The 26569-nt window shown below is 38.9% G+C and overlaps 1 protein-coding gene across 6 annotated transcripts in view; it reads left to right on the plus strand.

The window, feature by feature from the left end:
- Positions 1–26569, plus strand: part of LOC121418410 (tensin-1-like) — a 108659-nt gene that overhangs the window by 21734 nt on the left and 60356 nt on the right. For 3 of the 6 annotated variants that reach the window (XM_041612265.1, XM_041612257.1, XM_041612274.1), the window contains 11 exons: positions 142–509; positions 969–2569; positions 5931–6751; positions 7208–7386; positions 8014–8245; positions 15245–15573; positions 16413–16571; positions 17947–18083; positions 19919–19978; positions 22306–22577; positions 23229–23934. In XM_041612265.1, coding sequence (XP_041468199.1) covers positions 142–509; positions 969–2569; positions 5931–6751; positions 7208–7386; positions 8014–8245; positions 15245–15573; positions 16413–16571; positions 17947–18083; positions 19919–19978; positions 22306–22577; positions 23229–23934 — 4864 coding nt within the window. The remainder of the gene's footprint in view (positions 1–141; positions 510–968; positions 2570–5930; positions 6752–7207; positions 7387–8013; positions 8246–15244; positions 15574–16412; positions 16572–17946; positions 18084–19918; positions 19979–22305; positions 22578–23228; positions 23935–26569) is intronic. The other 3 variants (XM_041612282.1, XM_041612303.1, XM_041612293.1) reach the window with 3 other exon arrangements.

Consider the following 26569-nt stretch of genomic DNA (forward strand, 5'->3'; position numbering starts at 1 on the left):
GATAGTGCACACCCAAATCAGATAATGTGTTTTTAAAATGCTTATATCGGATGGGATCACTGAGGATTATGGTCAATGATTCTTGTAAAAGTTTCGCTGTATGAATCAACATGTAAGTTTTATTGTTCCTTTCTACCCTAGATGGAGGCCCTGATCTCAATGAAACATCAGGTAACAACAACAACAACATGATCCTGGATATCCCTCACTCCTCGGCTCCAGATGGAAGCCTCTATGCCCAGGTCAAGAAAACACCCTCACCGGAGCAGTCTCCGGTCATCCCCAGACTGACCAATGGGGATAGCAATGCCCCACTGCCTTATGTCCTCTCCCCCGACAGAGCCCCTCAGGTCCACACCTCCAAGGATGGAGGCAAGAGAAACATGGACTACCGGGAGAGAATGGCCCTGGATGAACTGCTCAAAGGCATCACTGGGGAGGATACAGATGGAGGAATTGTGGTGAACAACAATATTCAATGGAAGGCACCACCATCCCCTGATAACAAGGTCTGTTCAGTTACTTGGTTGTGGGTACTTTGATGGTGTTCCCTATAAAATATCCAAGGGGAGGTTTAACTGGAGGTTAATAGAAGCAGTTCAAGATTTTAAGGAAGTTCTGTTGTAAATTTTGAATCATGGTCTGGATAGGTCCTATAATGTCGCAAAGGCCTATAATGACTTTCAATTTTCTGCCTTTGATCTAAACAGTATTTTGTATCTGAAGGATGTCAACTGTATCAGATGGTGTATTTTGTTATATATTTCCCTTTACTAATCTTTGATTGTGTATTCTATTATGCTTTGGAAGAAAAGCTCTTGAATTTTTTATTAAGTGATGATGATGATTTTAATCATGATGATGGATCTCATAGACTTATACATGTACTCTTTCTTTTGTTCTTGATATCATCATAACCATCATCATCTTCGAATACAACTTCTTTATTCTCAATTGTTTGATCCCAGGTTCTCCATCATGATCCTGTCCACACAAGGCGCATTGTTAGTGTGAGTGAGGATCTCCGCCATGCTCCGGTTTCCCAATCCAAACCCAAACCGCCACCACCAGTCCAGGAGGATATCAAAGAAGAAGCTGCTGGCCAGGAGAACTCTTCGCCCTCCAAGAAACCAGCATCTAGGAAGGAGTCCAGTGAAGCCGAGAACCCATACGCAGAGATTACAGACGCCATGCAGCAGAAGCTTCAGCAGAACCCCAACACCAACCAGAGTGGTCCACAACAGGAGAGGATCCAGCAGGAGGTGGTCCAACAGGAAATGATCACACCTGTTCTTGTGACGAATAAGGAGCAATCCGCACCACCAATGATGAATGGAGGCATTAGTGTGCCACGTTCTGTGGAGCAGCACAATCCCACGTATGAGATCACGCCAAAGGGATCAAACCATCGGACAATGCAGAATGGTCCTGTGAGTCAGAATGGACGGGTGGTTCAAAATGGACCAATGGTTCAGAATGGACAAGTGAATTTAAACCCAGGACAGGTGAACCTCAACCCAGGACAAATCAATGTTCCCAATGGACCGACACCTATGACATATAACCAGATAGGTCACAATGCTAGTCCAGCCCAACCGTATGTAGCACAGATGAATGGGCCGGTGGAGACCCCTATCGTACCCAACTCTGTTAGTAGGGTGACAGAAAGGACTCCTTATGCAAGTAGATTAGAAAATGGCCCAACATCTCCTGTGCATACCAAGTATGAGGCGCGTCCTGTGAAAGCAAGAGAGGATAGGTTTCAACTCCTAAGGAAAGGCCCTAATGCACCCGAACAATACCAGCCATCCCCTCCATCCCCTGCGCAGGTTAGCCCTGTCAGTCCTACCAATAATGGTGACGATGATGGGCTTGGCTGGCTCAGGAGGCAGCAGGATAAACTTCGTGAAAAGCGGGAGAGGGAACAAGGAAGACCTATTGTGAGAGAATCCCCAGGAGAACCTATCAGAGTCACGCCTGTCAATGCATCTCCAAAGTTACGTGTTCGTTTTGAGGGTGACGTCGAGCCGGCACCCCCTATGGTGTCCCCACCACTGTCCGCCAAGAGGGAAGAGCCACCGTCTTGGCTTGCGCAACAACAGCAGAAGTTGCAGGATCGTCAAGGTAACAACATCACTCCTATCAACCAGGCTCCAGTGGTGGCCACAGAAGTAACACCAGTGCAGAATGCAATGTCTCCTGCACCTGATCACCTGCTGATGACTGGCACTCAGGATGGTGGCGTGTCTTTGAGACGGGGTGTGTCACCTCCCCCTCTCTCTATTTCAAAAGACTTGGAGCAATCCATTAGCGAGCTTGGGCAAATGAACACTGCCAAGCCAGCCCAGAGCTACGTTCAGCGGACTGTCACCACCACCACCACCCGAGAATGGGAGCCCCATGAGAGACCACTCAACAGGCAGCTATCTGATCTGACCCACGATAGGGTTCGTGACCCTGTTTACCAGAGACCTGCTGATGATCAGTCACCAAAGGTCCCTGCTACACCTTCTACGCCTTATGATCCAGTTCCTCCCATTCTTACCAATTCACAACTGAGGAACGATGGGTAAGTTATTACCAAGTACATGGTAATGTATTTACATTCTTTTAAATTACGATTTATTATGACTTGATTTAATAGAAAAGGCTTATTGATGTAGATCAAATGCAATTCAGCCTAATTGGCAGCAATATATGGATGTGTTAATAAATCCATGAACCACCCCCCCCCCCATCCCTTTCTTTTATTTCTCCTTTTTTAATTGGTAGAATATGCCAACAAACACATTAACATTTATGAATTGTATATTCTTTATTAAACTTGATATTTTGATATTAGGCTGTTCCCCCTTCTGGACTTTGTATTTACCCCATTTGTTGCAAAGAAATTCTTAATCCTTGTAGACTTGGCTAGGGCCTACATGGTTCCCTTACTTGGCCTTTTAGATGGAACAACACTTCACTGGTTTTGATGCCTTTGTGATATTTTTTATTCAAGTTGGTTTGCTGGTGAAGGAAAAAGAGAAGTACTACTGACCCTTTTGATGTGTGATGCAAAATTTTCCTATCTTCTTAAATTCATGTGTTTTTTTTCATGGTTTCATTAATTATATCATGGTGCATTATTTTGAATATCATGGGGTGAACATCAATTGTGTTTGCATTGCATTTTGGCATGAACTACAAGATCTTTATGTAAATGAAGGAGACACCAACGCAAAACCAGCAATTATTTTCTATTAACTATTATTATTTTTCTGGTTGGAGGGGTTTGTAAACTGATATATGAAATACTCTCATTGGAAAAAAAAAATGTCATTAATCATTCATTTAAATCCATTTAATTTTCTTTCCATCAAGAATTATTTGAATTATTAAACTAAACTCCTAATTTGTTCTTAAAATCATATTTAAGTCATATATATTTTTTCTTCCTCATTCTGGTGAGCCATTCATATATTATGTTTCTACATGAGTTAACTAAAGATCATTGGTGTTTCGACATCTGGGCCCCATCTTACAAAGAGTTACAATTGATCCAATCAATCTCAACTGTATGGAAATCCATACATGCCATACTTTTTTTCTACAGGAAATTTGCACATCTCCTTAATAAACAAAAAAGGATCACACTGAAAATTTTCAAGAGAACAGTGAATGTATGAATGTACATCATATCTAGAAAATATTTTGAACACACATGCAGTTTAGATGTTGAAGTTGCTGACCGTCCATAGTTGCGGTTGATCAATTGCAACTCTTTTTAAAACGGGCCCCAGGTATGTGTTTGATGTGACCCATTGCATGAGAAGTTATATATGTATTGGTATTAAACATTTCATAGCATGTTCAGGAATTTTCTAATTACCGGTAGATGCTACTTGCGACTGTATCATATTTGTATTACTTTATCATGTATACTATCTTGTCATGACTATCTGTGGATAAAGTGGATAAGCCTACATTTGCAGGGGAATAATGATGAAAAATATAGCAAAAAATATAGTGATTTACAGAGCTTAAAACATCAATGCTGTTTAAAATCATATTAAGGAGGTGATTTGGGGGTAATTTCATGACAGTCACAAGTAGCAACTCTATTAACCAATTTGTGAATTCACCCGGTTTTTATTCAAGTTATTATTAACATGGTATGATCCACTAACATCTTCCTTTTAATCTCTGCCTTCCTCCATATTTATTCCTGTTTGTTGGTGTTTATCATGGCGTGTGTCTGCCTACGATATATCCATGCATCTACCAAACCTTCACTACCACAATAGCCATAGCAATTCCGCACAGGAACAGAGGCGGTACCAGTCACGGACAGAGCTAGCCTCTCGGGCTGGTAGCGTGCCATTTACAAACACTTCTTCTGGACATGCCAGCTTTGCTACGAATACCAAAACGGCATACAGCAGTAGTGTACCGTTGAAGGTATCGTCCAGGGTGTCCGATTCCAACTCCTTGACACCTTCGGTTGATTCTGGTTACAAGTCCTCTTCTTACCAGACCTTGACATCTAGTCTCTCAGGAGTGAGCCCACATGAAACTAGTATCGATGTGACAAGGTACAAGGGAAATGACGGCTCTGAGACCACAATTAGAAACACCACAGAGCGGAGGAAGAAGACTGTCCAAGTTGAAGCTGTTCTAAACAAGGATGGGTCCTATCATTATCCAGCTATACCCATTACCCAGTGGAAGAGTGACTCTGGTAGTAAAGCGATAGATCAGTCCTCGTCACCGCAGCATCAGCCTAAAGTCAATGTTCGGGTTAACCCTTATGAAGAAGTTGATAGCTTTCTTCCAAGGCCAGGCGATGCTTCCTCAAGCCTTCAGAAACAGCATGGTGGGCAGCCCGCAGCCATATCCTCAGGAAATTTACGCTCTCCAACATCTGCCTTTGTTCCTCTGTCAGTCTCAACATCCATGGGAGAGCATCTCTATGATACTTCCATTCACTCCTCTTCTTCCTCCTCTTCTACTTCATCTATACCTACTGCTCACTATCCTCATCACTATAGAAACGATAATAGTCCTTACTACCAATCACAGCGTAACCATGGTAGCGGGAATCATCCTGGTAATGGGTATCATTCTCATAGTAACCAATCACATCAGTACATCCACACACAACAGTCTTCCAGTAGTAACTCACAATACCAGTCTACTCCCCAAAAGGGTTCCTCTGTGCATCCTTCCCAGATAACCTCCGGGGATCAGGAATATGAGTCCATATCCCATACTCCCGATACAAGCTCTAGAGAAAGAACTGGTCAGTCAGATCTCACCCCTTCCCAACATTTGCTGAAGTCTGCATTCAGAAAAGCAGACTTCCTCCTCTCTCCATCAAGTGTACCAAGTCTTTCAAGACCCATTCCTATTCCAAACGAGCGACCAAAAGTCAGTTTTTATGACCAAATTGAGAAGCAAGGGTCCAGATTGCCGGTAGGTAGCTACCAAAGGGACCTGTCGCCTGAGGTGGAACAGCCACCAAGAGCATCCTCTGTACCTCCAACACTCCCCTCTTATGATTGGGTTATGAACAGGATTAGGGAGCTTCGAAGAGGCACTAATAATGGTAATCAAGGCACATGCGTGGGTTCAAAGGAACACTCTTATGATAGGTCTGGGGAAAGTAAATTAGATAGCAGCCAGAAAGGTGGTAATAAGGTTCAGTTTGATTTGCGTGATGAGATAATAACCAGTAGCAAGAATCCGAGGGGTAGTGGCACAAATCAAAGTAAAACAAATGTAGTCCAGCCTATCCCACAGCGTCCAGGGAGGCCACAGTTTGAAAATTTGGCAACCTTACCCCCTAAGGGAAACACTCGTAGTAGGACTCTGCAAAATGGTGGGACTCTGTCCCGCAAGCACCAGAACCATAATTTACGTGAGATGGTATCCAATAATGTTCCTAACAGGAGAGAAGAGATAGAGCACTGGAATAATTACGGGTATAGCTATAACAGCAATTCTATGCAACAGACTGGTCAAACTTTGCCAGGCCCTTCTGCATCACAGAGGTTCTTTCCAACCAGTCCTATGCAACCCAAGGATGGCGAAAAGAGTCCAGTGGGTCGTCATTTTCATCTTCCAGAGTCGCGATTGCCCGACAATCCACCTTATAATCAGCAGCCGGCTCGGACTGAGCGAAATGTGCGGACGTTAAACAAACAAACCCTGCATGTGGAGGCGACTAACCCATCACAAAGTGTGACCCTTAACACAACCCATCCCCCTCTCTCCTCCATGCATGGAAGCACCCCTTCATACAACAAAGATGGGCGAGTCTTCACCCGTAGTGTGAGCAACTCTGGCCTTGATGAACTCCTTGAGACTAATAATAACAACTCTACTACTAACGAGGATCCCTTCAGTAATCTTGATGATGCTGTCAAGATGCTATCTCACTGGAGTAATGAAATCCAGAAACTCAGTGCCCCTTACAATTCATCATCGATTGATGCTAACCATAACACGCATGCCTCACTAGACAACCGTGCCATCCTTTCTCACCATCAACTCAACAACAACAACCAATCAGATGACAGGATTAACCGAACTCACTTTCAAACCCACCAATCCAGTGGTGGGTACCATAACACATCTCAAACATTGACCAATCACAGACCTCAGGCTACATCCACACCTAGAAAGAACTTTGATGAAGTTGATCTGCACATTGATGAACCAACAGAGGTAGACAACATACCAAGAGGGGTGGTGGCCGACAGATCGCCAAGTGAGTAATATTTTTATTTATCTCTGTCACGAATCAATATTAATGTTATTTTAATCTTTTTTCAATCATTTTCATTCTTCCTCATTTATCATATCCATTTGTTCTGTAATCTGTTATTTTCTATCCTTTATCTTGTATTTAGTCCTCAATCTTTGAAGAACACAAATACTGAAGTATGGTATGGATATAAAGTATGATGTTATGCAACCCTTTCTTTGTTGTCATATATGATACCTACCATCATAATGGAAATTTGAAAGCCATTATCGTAAAGCAATACAATTGGACATTTACCCCTTTTACCTCGTTGAATGTGTTTATTAATCATTATGAAGGAAGATGGGCATATGCTTTGTTAAAAAGAAAATTTTGAATTTAAACTTACCCACATTTTTCTTCTTTTTGTCATGTCTTGATTTTTAATCCAGTCTATCTGTCTTTTACTTGTTTAATTAGATTTTGTTGATAGGACCCCTCCAGCAACCCAGTCCCGGCCTCCACGCCGCACCAACTCTCAGTCAGGTTATGATTCTGATACCGGTATCCAGCAGTACTACCGTCCCCCTCGCAGGCGCAACCTAATCGACCCCGGTGCAGAGGTTTGGCTACAGAACCCCGGTGGACTTCCAAGGAAGGTTTGTTAATCATTTCTTTATCTTGTTTGCTCGCTCACCATTCATGTCACTTTAATATGGTATATCCTCATTCTCATTTGTCTCTTTTTCTTCTTTATCATAAATTTTGCTATAGTTTTTCTTTGCATTTTATATCCCTTACTTTTCCCATTGGCCTAAATTTATTTGATCTTTCTCTCTCTTAAACCTTTCTCTCACTTTGCTCACTTCAACCCACAACTTGTCTCCCTCTCACACTCTCTCTGCTATTTGTTTTCTGCTATTATACCCCCCTCTCTCTCTCTCTCCCTCTCTTCTCTCTTTCTCTTTAGTCTTTGTTACAAATATTTGATGTAAAATTTAGTTTAATTACATATGATGTGGTTGTATAATGCCATTGATTCAAATTTAAATTAATTTATTTAACATCTTTTAAACAAATTACAATGAATTCAGAAATCAACTTTCTTAATCATATGCTACAATAATTCATGAATATTCACATGCATGAACAGATTATAGTAAAGATAGAATACGTTCTTCATTATAGATATTGAAATATAAACTTTATGAAAAAGACAGGTACTGAAGCACCTCAAAAAGTATTTGTATATATAATGTATGCATCACTCTTATATTGTCTCCCAGGAGAGTGAATTTTGGAACCGGAAGGACGGACTCAAGTCTCCGGAGCCTCCCAAGGAGTACGACCTGAGCTCGTCTACCGAGAGCATCTCTGGTTCCAAGACACCCAAGTTCCCTGTTGGGCCCCGGGCCTATGCCAACATGACCAAGACCTTTATCGTAAAGACTGGAGCGCCACCCCATGGTGAGAAAGGGAAAGTCTTGCCGCCTGTACTGCATGCTGACTATCACCTTGGTAAAATCATACTCATTCCATCTAGAGATATAGAGAAAGAAATATACTCATTCTTAGGACCAGTCGTATATCTATATTTTCATGCTTATTTATTTTGAATTTTTCCTGAATTTTGCTATTTTGAAGGGATAGCCTCCATTGGAATAAGGAAATGCATGTTTACTTAATTTCTACATCTTTGAGCATGCAGAGATGGGTGCATCTTGGTATTATTATTGAATTCAATCTTTGCGAGGGACCAAGGGTAGTAGTTCAAAGCTTGATAGAGAATGGATTTTATTGGTACATGATTGGTTGTTAGATCAGTTACAATACTAAAACATTAGTACAGATCATTCATCAACTAATATTTAATCAGATCATTCAGTGAAATTGAACAACAGTCAAGGAGACTACCATTTTTCTTGAAATATTCTTTTTCTTGAAATGTACCTTTCTTAAATGATGATAAACTAACATCCGCATGAGGAATGCAGGGAGAAATGTATTATGATCGAAATCCATGTACGCAACAGAGAAATGTATTATGATTGAAAGTAACGTACAACACTTTTGTCTCACCTGCGAAGCAAAGTGAGACTATAGGCACCGCTTTTCCGACGGCGGCGGCGACGGCGGCGGCGGCGTCAACATCAAATCTTAACCTGAGGTTAAGTTTTTGAAATGATGTCATAACTTAGAAAGTATATGGACCTAGTTAATAAAACTTGGCCATAAGGTTAATCAAGTATTACTGAACATCCTATTAGAGTTTCATGTCACATGACCAAGGTCAAAGGTCATTTAGGGTCAATGAACTTAGACCATGTTGGAGGAATCAACATCGAAATCTTAACCTGAGGTTAAGTTTTTGAAATGTCATCATAACTTAGAAAATATATGGACCTAGTTCATGAAACTTGGACATAAGGTTAATCAAGTATCACTGAACATCCTGCATGAGTTTCACGTCACATGACCAAGGTCAAAGGTCATTTAGGGTCAATGAACTTTGGCCGAATTGGGGATATCTGTTGAATTCCCATCATAACTTTGAAAGTTTATGGATCTGATTCATGAAACTTGGACATAATAGTAATCAAGCATCACTGAAAATTTTGTGCAAGTTTCAGGTCTCATGATTAAGGTCAAAGGTCATTTAGGGTCAATGAACTTTGGCCGAATCGGGGGTATCTGTTGAATTACCATCATAACTTTGAAAGTTTATTGGTCTAGTTCATTAAACTTGGACATTAGAGTAATCAAGTATCACTGAACATCCTGTGCGCGTTTCAGGTCACATGACCAAGGTCAAAGGTCAATGAACTTTGGCCGCATTGGGTGTATCTGTTGAATTACCATCATAACTTTGAAAGTTTATGGATCTGATTCATGAAACTTGTACATAAGAGTAATCAAGTATCACTGAACATCCTGTTCGAGTTTCAGGTCACATGATCAAGGTCAAAGGTCATGTAAGGTCAATGAACTTTGGCCATGTTGGGGTTTTTTGTTGAATAACCATCATATCTCTGTAAGTTTATTGGTCTAGTTCATAAAAAAGGGAAATAAGAGTAACCATGTATCACTGAACATCTTGTGCGAGTTAGAGTAGTATTCAAAGTGAGCACTGCTGCTGTATTGAACCGCGTGATGCAGGTGAGACGGCCAGAGGCATTCCACTTGTTAATGAGTATTAAGGGTGCTGTCACATCTTTCCATGCAAGCTACTTGGCTTGTTGCCTGCAGAGTTTTTCAACATGCAAAAAGATTAATGCAGGCAGACAAGGATTTTGGAAAGTTTTGCCTGCATCTTACCTGCTAGCTAAGGTTCTGCCAGATGAGAGCTTGGAAACTGATCGGCGAAAACGATAATGGGTGATATACAGGTACATGTAACCGTGCCTGCAATCACCCATGACTCACCTGGAACAAGTTAGTTGCAAATTAATCCTGCAAGCAATCTCTTGCGAGATTGGAAAAAGTTGGTTGGAAATTAGTCCTGCTAGCAATGTCTTGCAAGATTGTAAAAAGTTGGCTGCAAATTAATCCTGCAAGCAATCTCTTGCGAGATTGGAAAAAGTTGGCTGCAAATTAATCCTGCAAGCAACCTCTTGCGAGATTGGAAAAAGTTGGCTGCAAATTAATCCTGCAAGCAACCTCTTGTGAGATTGGAAAAGGTTGGCTGCAAATTAATCCTGCAAGCAACCTCTTGCGAGATTGGAAAAAGTTGGCTGCAAGTTAATCCTACAAGCAACCTCTTGTGAGATTGGAAAGGTTGGCTGCAAGTTAATCCTGCAAGCAACCTCTTGCGAGATTGGAAAAAGTTGGCTGCAAATTAATCCTGCAAGCAACCTCTTGCGAGATTGGAAAAGGTCGGCTGCAAGTTAATCCTACAAGCAACCTCTTGTGAGATTGGAAAGGTTGGCTGCAAGTTAATCCTGCAAGCAACGTCTTGCGAGATTGGAAAAAGTTGGCTGCAAATTAATCCTGCAAGCAACCTCTTGCGAGCGTGGAAAAAGTTTAGCCACAAATTAATCCTGCAAGCAACCTCTTGTGAGATTGGAAAGGTTGGCTGCAAGTTAATCCTGCAAGCAACGTCTTGCGAGATTGGAAAAAGTTGGCTGCAAATTAATCCTACAAGCAACCTCTTGTGAGATTGGAAAAAGTTGGCTGCAAATTAATCCTACAAGTAATCTCTTGCGAGATTGGAAAAGGTTTGCTGCAAATTAATCCTGCAAGCAACCTCTTGCGAGATTGGAAAAAGTTGGCTGTAAATTAATCCTGCAAGCAACCTCTTGTGAGATTGGAAAGGTTGGCTGCAAATTAATCCTGCAAGCAACCTCTTGCGAGATTGGAAAGGTTGGCTGCAAATTAATCCTACAAGCAACGTCTTGTGAGATTGGAAAGGTTGGCTGCAAGTTAATCCTGCAAGCAACCTCTTGCGAGATTGGAAAGGTTGGCTGCAAATTAATCCTGCAAGCAACCTCTTGCGAGATTGGAAAGGTTGGCTGCAAGTTAATCCTGCAAGCAACCTCTTGCGAGATTGGAAAGGTTGGCTGCAAGTTAATCCTGCAAGCAACGTCTTGTGAGATTGGAAAGGTTGGCTGCAAGTTAATCCTGCAAGCAACGTCTTGCGAGATTGGAAAGGTTGGCTGCAAGTTAATCCTACAAGCAACCTCTTGCGAGATTGGAAAGGTTGGCTGCAAATTAATCCTGCAAGCAACCTCTTGCGAGATTGGAAAGGTTGGCTGCAAGTTAATCCTGCAAGCAACCTCTTGCGAGATTGGAAAAAGTTGGTTGCTAATTAATCCTGCAAGCAACCTCTTGTGAGATTGGAAAGGTTGGCTGCAAATTAATCCTGCAAGCAACCTCTTGCGAGATTGGAAAGGTTGGCTGCAAGTTAATCCTGCAAGCAACCTCTTGTGAGATTGGAAAGGTTGGCTGCAAGTTAATCCTGCAAGCAACCTCTTGCGAGATTGGAAAGGTTGGCTGCAAGTTAATCCTGCAAGCAACGTCTTGTGAGATTGGAAAAAGTTGGCTGCAAATTAATCCTGCAAGCAACCTCTTGTGAGATTGGAAAAAGTTGGCTGTAAATTAATCCTGCAAGCAACCTCTTGCGAGATTGGAAAGGTTGGCTGCAAGTTAATCCTGCAAGCAACGTCTTGTGAGATTGGATAAAGTTGGCTGCAAATTAATCCTGCAAGCAACCTCTTGTGAGATTGGAAAAAGTTGGCTGCAAATTAATCCTGCAAGCAACCTCTTGTGAGATTGGAAAGGTTGGCTGCAAGTTAATCCTGCAAGCAACCTCTTGCGAGATTGGAAAAAGTTGGCTGCAAATTAATCCTGCAAGCAACCTCTTGCGAGATTGGAAAGGTTGGCTGCAAATTAATCCTGCAAGCAACCTCTTGTGAGATTGGAAAGGTTGGCTGCAAATTAATCCTGCAAGCAACGTCTTGCGAGATTGGAAAAAGTTGGCTGCAAATTAATCCTGCAAGCAACCTCTTGCGAGATTGGAAAAAGTTGGTTGCTAATTTATCCTGCAAGCAACCTCTTGCGAGATTGGAAAAAGTTGGCTGTAAATTAATCCTGCAAGCAACCTCTTGCGAGATTGGAAAGGTTGGCTGCAAGTTAATGCTGCAAGCAACCTCTTGCGAGATTGGAAAAAGTTGGCTGCAAGTTAATCCTGCAAGCAACCTCTTGTGAGATTGGAAAAAGTTGGCTGCAAATTAATCCTGCAAGCAACCTCTTGCGAGATTGGAAAGGTTGGCTGCAAGTTAATCCTGCAAGCAACGTCTTGTGAGATTGGAAAAAGTTGGCTGCAAATTAATCCTGCAAGCAACCTCTTGTGAGATTGGAAAAAGTTGGCTGCAAATTAATCCTGCAAGCAACCTCTTGTGAGATTGGAAAAGGTTGGCTGCAAGTTAATCCTGCAAGCAACCTCTTGCGAGATTGGAAAAAGTTGGCTGCAAATTAATCCTGCAAGCAACCTCTTGCGAGATTGGAAAAAGTTGGTTGCAAATTAATCCTGCAAGCAACCTCTTGCGAGATTGGAAAAAGTTGGCTGCAAATTAATCCTGCAAGCAACCTCTTGCGAGATTGGAAAAAGTTGGCTGCAAGTTAATCCTGCAAGCAACCTCTTGCGAGATTGGAAAAAGTTGGCTGCAAGTTAATCCTGCAAGCAACCTCTTGTGAGATACTTGCTAGGCACCGTCAAATGTGGGCAGTAGAAATTGCTACCGGCAAGTCTCACGCAAGGCTTTTGCACAGAATGATGTAACAGCTAAGGCCTTAAATGACCTGTGTTAATTGTATAATCTCATTGCCTGCTTGGGTATGTTTTGCTTCATGTAAAATGGAAAGTGGTTTTTAATTCTCAGGGGATGAATCTGTTTCTACATACAAATATTTCAAATTTGGGGTTTGTAATTCATATAGGGTGTAGCAATGGTAATAATGAAAATGTTTTACATTAATGGGACTTGAAAATCACATTGAAATTAAATCTTACATAACATCATATCATTCTACTTATTATTCACGTGTATCATCATTTATTTTGGAAACATAAGATAAACATCAATAAGATTACATTATACAAGCAAGTACATGTACATCAGCTTCTTCATTTTCCAATATATAGCCAAGTAACATTGTAAAATTTAAGTATTTTTATAGGTTCATAGATTTTCGCTTTCAATAAAATAGGAGGAAATTAAGTTGTGTTTTGTATCAAAGCTGTTTTTCTTCCTCTTTTACTTTCCAAAACAATTGCATTAAACACCGTTATAAATTACAAAGGTTATTTAGAACTATTCTGGACTAAACAGCTCTAAGCTCTCATGTTTTTGCTATAATGATTACAGCAGAGAGGGAAAACACTGTTGAAGTAAGATTATGACTTTCTGCCCTCAAAACATTGTTTATGATTGATCAGAACCTTGAGCTGGACGTGATTAAATGTCATTGAAGAAGATCAGTCAAGGCTTCTATACTGAAGTGTAATGTTTAACAATATGATAAACATACACATTACACGAGAGTCATTGTATTTTGAAAAACAATTTGACAAGGTTTTCATAAAGAACGTGCGACCATAGTGTCCAAACTAACAAATCATACTTGTTTCGAAGGTCTTTTTGAATATCTATAGATTCATTTAGTTACAGTTTCATTTATTTGGCACTGTACCTAAATTGTAGTCTAAATTTGGACTCATTTTCGACAAATTTATGACAACAGATATGTTACTCATTGTATCTTTAGGGTCTGAAAATAATGTTGCTAAATCATCACAGTCATAACAACATTAATTCTGTGTATGAATACATACATGTACATCAAATAGATTGTACACATCAAGGACAAATATTGATAAGCCAACTTTCATTGAAAGTCATAGAAAAGAAAACATATCAAAATTATATAATGATGAGTGATCATTCAGTCTTTAAATTCTTGTTAACAAGCTAGAATCTATCATGATAGAATATATCTTTATGAAATAGCCAAAAAACAAGACAATAGATCGTGATTAGTTCTCTGTCCTTATAATCCATATTTTCATCTAAATGGCAATTTTCCAGGAAATTGTTGCGTTGAAGTTGCCAAAACAAGAAAGGGATCACGAAGTGCATTATATTATCATCATCATTGCCAATACTTTCTGGAGTTGTAGAAGATAATGAAAACAGCGGTTGGTTGGGGGAAATGCACCATTTCCCCCAAATAGGTGTTTTATCTAAACTAAGGGAAGCAAAAATACAGATTGTCAGTGAAAGTAGTATCAATATTGGAGTATCAATTCATCTTAAGGAACATGTAATTGATATGCCTATAATTGTTACGTGCATTTGTTAGTGGATCGTTTTGAGAGGAAACATTTTAGAGTGATATCAGTATAGTCTCTTTGTGTGGTCATTAAGGACAAAAAAGGAAGGAGAGTATTAATAAACTTGTAAGAGGAAACATTAGAATTGATATGGATACACTACATGGATGACATCACGGAATATATTTGCGTATAGTTTGTAAGTTTTTCTTCACTGGCTCCCCTTTTATTCTTTAGTAACTCTTAATTTTCTTGACTTGTTTCTGTTATGTTTCTTTCTCTGTTTGTATATGCATGTATAGCATTGTTCTTCACTTTTGTCTTTTGGGGGTATGGGCTTGTTTTTGTGAGTTGCTGTTTTCCTATTTTTCATCCTCCTCCTTTCTCATTTTGTAAATCTTCATCTTCTCCTCTTCCTCCTCATCCCATCGTCTTCATCTTATTATTTTTCTTTGTCTTCTCCTTCATCTTCTTTGTCTTCTTCTTTCTCTTCATCTTCTTCTTATTGTTGTCTCCTTTTGATTTCTTTCATCTTTTTCTTTGTTTTCTTCTTCTTCATCATCATCTATTGCTCCTCCTGCTGTTCTTCTCCCTCTTGGGGCTGAGCACTAGTTACCAGCACACCATGTCGTCATCTGTGTCATCATCATGATTTCATATCAAATTCTGTCTTCACCTCCACCCTACAGGTCCAGACCAGCCACTCCCCCTGCAGCGGACCATGCAGCGACAAGACAGCTTTGAAATCCCGCCCGTGCCTGAACCTGCGGCACGCCCCGCACCCACGGCTGAGGTACATGCCCCACCCCGTCAACCGGCACCTGTTCCTGTGACGGAGCCTGCCAGGGAGATCCAACCCACCCAGCCAATGTTCTCAGAGACAAGGGTAATTACTGTGGAGAATAGGACAGAGCCTAGCAGACAGCCTATGGAATGGACCCCTACTCCACCGGCTCCTCCTAGCCAAGAGCAGAGGTACTACACACCCACACCAACCAGGCCTACTCCTGCAGATGACGTAAGTAAAAGATTTTCTAGTATCTGTTCAAGCTTTCATGAATAATACTTTTTTTCTCATCACATATTTATCCATACCTTCAAAGCACCTTGTTTGTACAGAATCGATCAGTTTGGGGGCATTTACATCCATGACCTTGGTATATCCATAATAATAATCAAATAATAACAGTTATTTATATGCGCTATACACAAAAAGTATCACAGCGCTTACAATTTTATCCATGTCATTTTGTTAAAGATATTAACTTGTTTACTCGATTGAAGTTACTTAGTCAATATTTTGACGAAGATGAAATAAATCAAAATGAAATGAAAACCTTGTGAACATAAACATTCTTTTGTCAAAACAGGCTTACTTGTTCTGAATTTTTCAGAGTATGTGGGCTGAATGAGATTGTGAAGTGTAGCATGTTGAAAAAAACAAGTTACCATTTTAAGGCTCAATTTCTGATTTAAGTGCAAATTAAGGTATGTGCCAACAGACTAATCGTACCCGCTGCCGCCAGTTTTTCCATTTAACAGTTTTCATGTATCTTTTCTGAATCAGGATCCTTGTGTAATAACACACCATAAGGAAATTATTGATATCATTAAATGTTGGGTGTAAATATATATTCCACATACTGAAAAATGAAAGTGATCCTTCAATGGTGATTACAGTCATGTTAGTAATTTTTTATGTAGAAAAAAAGTATTCATGTCAATAGTAAATTATGCCCTCTGTTCACTCTTATGTTTTGTTTAACTTCATGACATTTTCACTTTATATACTGCCTCTGCCAGTAGGCCTACTTATCCTAATACTATCACCATCAAATGTTTGTGTTGCTATGTCAGGAGTCTTTCAGGCAACTGGAATACCTGGAGAGTGAGCCATGGCTGGGACGCAAGCCCATCATTCATTCTCCCCCTCATCGTCCCAATGCACCAGTTGAGGTACAGCCCTGGATACCACCTGTTGTCACCACCACCATGTCCACTACCGGTCCTGTACAGGTGAGACTGCGCAGCACCGTCTTCCTTGCTACATCTTACAGATTCGAAAATCATGAAATGCCTCTTGGTATAACTTGTTGAACACTTTCCCAGAGTGTGTTCACAGTGTATCCTGTAGAGTGTATCACAGTGTGTTCACAGTGTGTCCCACAATGTGCACCAGAGTGTGTTCAGTGTGCTTCACAGTATGTTCACATTATGTTCACAGTGTGTCCCACAATGTGCACCAGAGTGTATGAATGATCCCATAGTGGGGTCACAATGTGTTTGCAGTGTGTTCACATTAAGTTCACAGTGTGTCCCACAGTAGGTTCACACAAAGTGTTCACAGTGTGTTTACATTGAGTTCACATTGTATTCACAGTGTATCCCACAATCTGCCACAGAGTGTGTTCAGTGCGTTTGCAGTGTGTTCACATTAAGTTCACAGTGTGTCGCACAGTGCATCCTGCAGTGTATTCTACATTGTGTCTCACATTGTACTTCCCATTGTGCCCCCCATTGTGTTCACATTGTGATCATAGTATGATTCACAGTTTTAAAACATTGTCACACTTTAAATTTGAGAATTTGAACAGTGTGTATTTCATCTTTACATTGGTAACTGTGTGAAAACTCACACTGTTGATGTGTCCATACTGGAATTATCTTCACACTGTTTAATTTAAGCATTTGAACATTATGAATAACACCTTTACATAGTCTTCTATGTGAACATAGTCTTAGAAGAGCAGTCGAAACACACATTGAAAACACTGTGACAACACTGTAAGCACACTGTGAAAACAGTTTGACAGTAGTTTGACAACACTGTATTCACACTGTGACAACACTGACATTGTGTTCTTTCAAGCTTTATGATAATTTGCAAAGGGAAATTCTATTTGATGAATTTCCATTTGTTGGTAAACAAAATGCACATTCAATATTGATCTCCAATTGCACATTTTTATTTCACAATTGTATGTAAACTTTTGTTTCCAAAGGACCCAGTCCTCCTTGGGGTCAGCCTTGTGTTCGAATTTATCCAAAAGTACCATTATATTAAGCAGAAAATCATTATCCCTATATTCTATATTTCCACAATCACAAAATTTTACCTTTTTTGTTGTTAGTGTTTGCTTGGGTGGTGTCAAGTCTCACTAGATCTTTGTCGTAGATATTGCTGATTCAGCAAAGCAGTATCAAATATTTTATAAATAGGAGAGAGCAAGTCATGCAAATAGAAATTTTGTGAATTTATAAAAAAAAACATTCTCATAAGCTCATCATCATTAAAAACCAAAGTGTTTTCTTTTGTCTTGGATCAGTCCTTTTAGAGATTAAACATGTAATAAGCAAGAATAAACGTTGAACATCTCTGTTCTAACCACAGACGGTAACCAATGGTGTTCCTCAGACGGTAACCACCACCCAGTGGAGACGGGAGGTCACTCATCAACAACAGCCCATTGAGATTACACCTATCACTAGGGAGGTTACAGAAGATGTGGAAGCCAGGAAACCAAGAAAGTGAGCTATGATCAACTACTATCAATTTATGTCATCTTGACATTTGGGAGTTTTCACTCAGCGACATATGGAGGATTGAAGCATTCTCGAATACCCATCATGACAAAGAACCACAAAGGCCCAAATTCACAAAGGTGGTTTTGAAACCCACGATTGAATCCATGGTTTATGCAGATTTTCTGCATAAATTACACTTAATTTAGAACATATCGGGTGCGCGTATAAAAATGTCCACAGCTGATGCGCGCTTTTGTCACAGTGCGCCTAATTGATGCCTGTTACCATGGTTAGATACGCTATTTTATAAATGAGTCCTGATGATTCATGAATCCTCCATATGTCACTGAGGGAAAACTACCTAGTATCGGTCTGTGCTTTACATTATTCTTTAGAATTCAGATAAAAATTTGCTGGAGGAAATCTTTAGCTCAATTGAGGAGATTTCTTATGAATAGATCTCAACTTTCAAATAGGATTGCAACTTATTATTTGTATGTACTGTTAGAAAAGCAAACCAATGTTAAGTTTGAAATAGCAGTATCTGAGAGGTAATAACTGTTTTAACTTGATGTCAAATTAATAAATCATATCTTTCAAATCTGTCAAACTACTTTGATTATTTCACAACTATAGCAATATAGGTGTGCAGTGCAGTGTCAAATATTCTGCAATATCTAGCTCTTTGAATATAAAACAGAAATGTGTGGTTTTCATTCATATTATGCTTTTCCCTTTCACTGCTTTTTGTGCCATTGCAATGTTTACCACAAATTCCACCAATGTACATATATATTGGCAAAAAGCAACATTTTATTATATTTCTTATTGCTTATATTTTTGCTTCTACCACTTACAAATTAGATTGATGTATACTTGCGAAAACAAGCTTCAAGTTTTATATTTATGTGTTACTCATGTTATTCATTGTTCCACTATGTATTATGATTCACAATTTAATGTATTTTGATGATTTCACAAAAGAGCTTTTTTTGCACATTTTTGCTGTCACTTTTAAATAGTATGATCACTGTGGCTTAATAGTTGACAATAGAACAGAAAAATGCTGTGTTCATGATGTGGAGGGAATGGGGGGTTTGGCTTGATGAGCTCTCATGATGCTTTGAATCTCATATTTGCCCCAAATCACTCGGAAATTATGTGGTGATGTTTGTAGATAAAAAGTATTTATTATTTGATACAGAGAAGCAATGCAAGTTTACAGGGATATACTTTTGTTCTAAAATCTTATATCATTATACATGTAGGTATAAATCTACATTAATATAATGCAGATCAAAATCCGTAGGCACCATACTTAAAGTCTGTTTTGCATCTATCCGGCAAGAATCTTGCAGTGTCTTTTCCTCTATCATCCTCACATTTCCCACTGTGGCAATTGCATCCTTTGGCAGGGTGTTTATCTAGATTTGTCTCTCATAACCCAGGTGTAGTAAATAGGTACCAAGTAGGAAGGAAGCATTAGATGCTTGAGCACCTAGTCAGGGTAGCTGTGCAAAAGCTTGGTTAATAATTTGCAGCGCTAGATAAATATTGCATATCATTGTCATTATTATTCATTTTCACCATATACAACATAATGGAATGCTGTATTATTAATATCTGCTGTGAAAATGCAACACAGATGATAGACTTTTTGTTAGGTGCTTTTTATAGATTTTAAGTGGGATGTTGTCAATCAATTATGAAAGATTCTGAGGACATTATAGTAAGCTTCCATCTGAAGATGCAGGACAGACCACACTTTTAGTTAGCTACCCTGTAAAATATAATCAATAAGAAAGTTAATTTGATTTAATTTGTTAATCTGCCTTCAGTATTCTCGACCCTCCTCCAAGTCTTCTTGAAGATGTGGTGGAACCACCAACAGTATCTCCGTAGGTCACCCTCTCAAAATTATACTGAGCGTGATCCCCAACCCCCTTCTTTGCTGACCCTTTCCCAGTCCTTGTTATGTGTGTTGCATTCGGAATTTCATTGACTTTGTATCCATTTGGTATTCTGTGATAGTCCATCACACTCACTTGGTCTACTGTGAAATTGGTCCAACAGTTTGGTTGAACCATCAACTTGACTTATTATTCACTTGGTCTAACTATCATTTATCATCATGCAAAGATGCTGTGATTTTATACTTTTTTATACTTATTATTTTTTACTCTAAAATCATTGAATTAAAATTTGGTTCACAAACAGGTCATTCAGTCATAGGTGTTGTTAAACCAAGTGGAAGATAATTGGAATGGGTATAGTCTATCTGGGAATTTGACAAATTGGTAATTGGGTTAAATAGCAATGAGACCAAATGGCTAATAGAAAAGTTAGTTTTAGATGAAATAGAATTAGACTGTATTGGGTGGGACCAAACAGAGCAGTGATTATTGACCAAGTGGCGATTTACTGTTACTTTCTTCCTTCCTCTACCTACCTCCCTGTTAGTTCTCCCATACAGTGAAGAAAGAAAGAAAGAGTGTCCTGGACTTTTTCCTTTCCCCTGTCAAATCAAAATTTCATTTTGTATTCAACCCAATCGCATATCTATCAATTTGATAGGGCTATTCGGAACTCACTAAACATATTCTTTATCATTTCAGTTCCCTTTTTGTGATGTTCTGTTTATCTGTTGCCATCTGGCTCAATCAAGTTTGCCCCTCTTTGTATCCATTTGATACAAATGCCCCCCCCCCGTCTCCTGCCCCTTGCCTTGCTCCCATCGTCCCCTTCCCTTGCAACCCTCATCTAACCTCTCCCCACCCACCTTGATTGCTCTGCTGTGATGGCTCATCTACGGAGGCAGATTTCATTATGACTAACTACTAAATGAAAAGCATATCAAATTGAGTTAGCTTATTATTCATAATGTAGAAACAATGTTGAAATGCTTAAACTTACCTCCAGGTTAACAAAGTGGAAGAATAGAATTACCATACTATAATTTATTTCAAGAACATATTTTTTTATTTATCCAAAAGAGTTTGTGACTCTTTGTAGTTGATTTTTGGACATCAAGACTTTAGATCTGACATATTTGCCTCTTTCAAGGAAACATCAATCCTTTATCTCATATTTGTGTGCTCTTTCAATTAGAGTGTGAATCGATGTTTGACTAAACAATGGGTTTCCAGTTTATTTGTTGTATTTGGATTAATCACAATCATATGCATTTAGTGGTCAGTTTTATTTTGTTGAAGAATCAACACTAACATGTTAAATTGATGTTCTGCTGTGGTCTTACATATTTTTCTTGTCTCGAGTATTTGCCGTGTTAGCATTGTTCTGTTTGTTTTTGGTAATTTTTATTAATATTTTTTCGATAAACAATATGCTGAGATTATTTAGTAAACATAACATTTCAATGAAATTAGAACACCCTAGACTTCAAATAAATTACTATGATCATAACCCAAATTTGTTAGATTATGCAGACCTGTATTTAGCTAATAATTATCATGCTAGAGGTCTATAACTGTTTGGATTTTTTGAAATGCATAGTTACTTTGCTTTATTCTGGGAACTGCAGTTGCTTGCATCGCTTACGTTAGTCATTTGAATCTCAGAGTTTTTATGTTCTTTTGTGATTTTCAACAGTTGATGTGCATGATCTGCTTTATATCATCTTCTCTTTTTAGATAAGATTAAACTGAGGAATAATGTCACGTCTTTATTTTGAGATTTGAAAGCATTGAGATGCATATTTAATCATTTACTAATGTTCATATCTGAATTATATGAGCTGTTGCTACTTAGAAAGGATATTCCATCATTTTGAAAATTGTCATCTATAGTATGAAGCATGGTTTAGTTATTTGGTGATATTAAGCTCAATACTTGTTAAAAGGATATTGATTTAGTAAATGGAGAAATAAAAAGATAACATGGACTTGCCATCGATAACAGACGTTTGCCATTGGCATGGAGTATGATCCCACCGCTGCCACAATTAAATAAATATTCATCAATTCTCAAGAATATAATATAAAACCCTATCTTTGAATGGTAATTCAAAAGTCAAATCATTGAATTTTCTTGACAGTTTTAGCTTTGCACCTTATTTTTACCTTTTTAAAAGATAAAGATGTAAGCATTTGTTTCCTGATGGCATCCATTCTTTAAGGAATAAAGGTAAACAAGTCTATTTATTATTTGATCCTTATTTCATCATTCATATTTCTTTCAATTTCTTTCATCCTGCGTTATCTGACAGGGTTGTGGAAGCCAGATTCACACCTCGCTATGTACGGGAAGTCAATGCTGCTCCCCCACCATCAGCGCCACTCCCCCCAGCAACCACCCCACCCCAACCCAGTGTGGTACAGTACCAGGAGCAGCCACCTCGCTCCAGGGCCATGGAGCCACCTATCACGGAGGTGCGGCTCCATCCGGTGGAGCTTGGACCTATCCAGGTGGTTCCTGTCGAGACTCAGGTCATCATAGATAGGAAGGAGCAATACCCGGGTCAAGATGCCAGGCAGCAAGGTATGTAAAAGATAGGAATCTCACTCATACTGATTGGGTCTGTATCAGGTTACAATGGAAATTCAGCTTGGCTTAGGGTTTGGTTAAGGCTTAATTTTATTTTAATCTTAACTTTGATATTGGGATCATCGTGTGATGCTGAATTCATAGCAATTGTTATGGAAGTTTTCATTACATTTGGTTGGAAACTCAGTGTCCTATCAAGATGGTGTCTTTCAAGTACAAGATTCAATTATTTATTGTACAGGGAATTAAACACTGGTGTGTCACAGATACCAAATAAGGTAACATAGCATTTGGAATATGGAAAATATTACTTTAAGATGAGTAATCATTTATTTCTCTTACATTAATTTTTTTCTTGGATTCATTAAATTCTAGTTCATTTAACAAATAGATTCTTAGAAAGATTTTGTGAAAATGTTTTGATCGATGATTTGTCAGGTGCCATCAATAATAAAGATGTTATTTTTTGTGAATTTATTAACACATATAAAGCAATTACAGATGGACATTACCATGGTCATAAGATTCAGTCCTGCGCACATACAATATAGGTTCATTAGCCACACCTTGGGCAGCATTACAGCTAGGGAAGCAATGATTTTGAATATGAATAAATATACAGATTTATTTCTTCATCTCTACCAGCTGCACCTGTTCATTCTCCGGTTACCAGTCAACAGTACCAGGCTCCATCATCACAGCCTCACCAAGGGACCGTCACACCCCCTCCAACATATGGTACAGTCATGGCCAGATCTCCATCACCTACCTTTGGTATTGTGAAAACCTCTGCCCCTCAAGCATCTCACGGTTTCGTCCAGAACTCACCATCATCACCTGTGTCCTATGTCACTGCCCCGCCCGCCTCAGCACCATCTTCTTACTCTACGGTTCAGCCGGTCTCACCCCCGATGTCGTATGGAACAGTCCAGAGCACTCCACAGAGGGGGGTGATGACTGGCCCTGGTCAGGAACCTTCCATTATTCACCAGAGGGTGGAGGTGCGGGAGATCACCCAGACGGAGAGTGTGCCTGTGTCACAGACCCTTCAGCAGCAGCAACCGCATCAGCAGCCATTACAGCAGCACCAAGAACCACCAATCCTGCAGCAGACCCAACAGCAGGTTCAACAAGACATACCGTCAGAGCAAGCACCAGTGTCACCAGAGCAGCCATCGGCAACCCTAAACGAGCGCCTGCTCAACCAGCCTAAACCACCGGTGCAGTACCCGACGTTCAGCGATAGACATCGTAAGGCTGCTAAGGGGCCTGTTGATGACTCTCTTCCTAATGGTGGTGCAGGATACAGGACCATCTATGATAACAGGAGACAGAGGTCTTCACTTGGCAAGTAAGTCATTGTTTCATTTCCTAACATTCCACAATGTACTCAGCCTCCTCAATTCTTTATTACAGATTACATTCATATGTTGCTTTTGATATATGATTTCATTTATATTTTCAAAGTGAGTTATATCTACTTATGACATTATCTTGTGTAAAGAATTGTTTCAAATTTCTTCTCAAAGTGCATTATGAAATACAGTTTTGATTTTTCAACTTTATTGCTTGGTAGTTCATTTTAATTTTGTTCATTTCTGTAATGATTTTTAAAACATATTTTTATATTTCTTTATTTTGATTATTGACTATTTGATTAAGACCATGTGACCTCATACATGACAGAACCAAATGATGAGACTGTTTTGCACCCATATCCACAAAGTAATCTCTTCTCATGTTTAAGAAACTTTCTTGCTGGATACTACAGAGGGCAGTCTTTCATCAAAATCAGTAGAACATATTTTGTGTGATTAATTTATCATCTCTCACCCAGTCGCTTTCTTTCCCTCTCTGACCATTATCCACCTCTCTCGGCCTCTCTGTCCTTCTCTCTGTCTAACACTCTCTCTTCCTCCTTGTCATTTTTTATCACTTTATCAGTGCTTTAAAGTGTGTAAGTTAGTCAATTTAAACTTTAATCAACTGAAGAGAGAGAAAAAAGGAAGAGATGAATGCATCTTCGGTATTATTTATCCACCAAGTAATAAACAAATCTACCTGAAAAGAAAACATTAAAAAAGTTAGATTATGTACTTCCTTCCCTAAATATAGCCTTAAGATATCATTACAAGCCACACCAACACACATGCTAACTCAAATATTAACCCTTCAATTAATCGTCTCTTCTTGTCCGCAAAACCCTGCCCACCTATCACATCAACACTTGACATTTTTCTGGTCAAATTTCAGATTTCGTTTCCCATCGCTCTGTCACCAGCTCTGTGTCAATATTTGAGAATTGGTCCTCTCTTTTAATGAGGAGTGTGTTTTCAATGATTAACCCAATAATTGTAGCTAGAGTTAGAGTTATTTATGGTGTCTTTGAAATGGGATTTGTTTGAATTATGTAATACTCTCTCTCTCTCACATCTTTTAATACCTCAATTTGCATAGAGACAGCATCTGATGTTTTTTTTCCTTCCTATGCATTTAATATGCTCAATTCTTTCCCCCATAATTGTGTCTAACGTGATGAATCTGCTCAATTGTCCTCTGTGGTGTTGATTTTTTTTATCTAAATGCTAAAAAAGCATGACTGCTTGTAAGCAAGCAACCATTGGACTGACAGCTTAAGTTCCTCTCTGAGGGACTTGGTAATAAGGGTAAATGCCTCAACAAAGGGTAATAGTAATAGTGCACCAAGTGAGAATTGAACCAAGGTCACTTGAATCTAAAAACCCTGCTCTTGACGGAGATACCACACCATCTCTATCCATGCCTCTGTCTAGTGTGTCATTTTATATGTTTTCCATTTAAAGACAGAATGGCGATTACTTCTTGCTCAGCCCTCTCGGTACTCGAGTATCATTTCATTTATCGATGGATGACGGTTGTAATATGTGAAGTTTCTTGATTTTATTTTATGCTTCTTAATTTCACTCTTTCACAATGTTCTATATTCACTTCTGGGTCCCATGTTAAAAAAATGTTTTTTCAATTCAATTGTTTTAATCTATGTTAATAGTATAAAATAGTGATGTGAATTTTTCTTTGTGAGATCTATGATAATAGTATAAAATAATGATGTGAATTTTTCTTTGTGAGATTGTTTTATCCAGGGAAAGTGTTGTTTTAGCTAGTAGAAAACTGCTAGATATTCCATATACCTGCCTAGTACTATCATTTGCATTATTTTCATATGGAGTTTAATTTCTCATTAGTTCTCACTTTTACAGTAATATATTCTGAGTAGTTGTAAACTTTATAAAGTAGGCTATTGGGTCAGATCACTCAGATGTATTGAGGTCACCTTATATCATGGACATTAAATGTGGTTATGTTTGGTTTGGTCAAAGTCCAACAAATTAAATTGCACTAAAGTTCTGTGGATGCTGGTGGTAATGAAATACGGGTAACCTAAATATGGATGCTATTCTTAGAATATAAGTGATGATAGTATTCAAATGGGTCAAATAATAGCAAAGTTTATCAGTAGTGAGCGATCATTATCTGCTTCAATTATATTGTAGTTTGTCAGAGGAATATTATCTATGAAATATTATTAAGAGGTAGCCTATACAGAAGGTGGTCAGTTGCATCGGTGATATTGGAAACCATTCAGTACATTTTATGAAATTACAGTTTAACAACAACAAAGTCCCCTATTAAACAATTTTATATAAAATAATCTGTATTTCCAATGTAGTGGTATTTCATAAATAAATAAACATAGAGTAAACACATTTCAAAGACTTCTTTAAATAGATAAGTTTTCTTTTTAAAGAGACCTACATGTACTACATGTAGTATTATTCTTTTGGGTCCTTTCAGCTTCGCAATTAAGGCCCAAACAAAATATATGAACATACCCTTCCCAGCTTATAGTTTCCCCTGAGATTTAATGTGAAGTATGAATACAGACCCAGCCCCCATATCCCTGTCGAGTGCATATATATCACTACCTACGAAGAGAGGTTTTTAAT

The sequence above is a fragment of the Lytechinus variegatus genome, chromosome 1 (genome assembly GCF_018143015.1).
Source record: "Lytechinus variegatus isolate NC3 chromosome 1, Lvar_3.0, whole genome shotgun sequence".
NCBI classification, from domain to species: Eukaryota; Metazoa; Echinodermata; class Echinoidea; order Temnopleuroida; family Toxopneustidae; genus Lytechinus; species Lytechinus variegatus.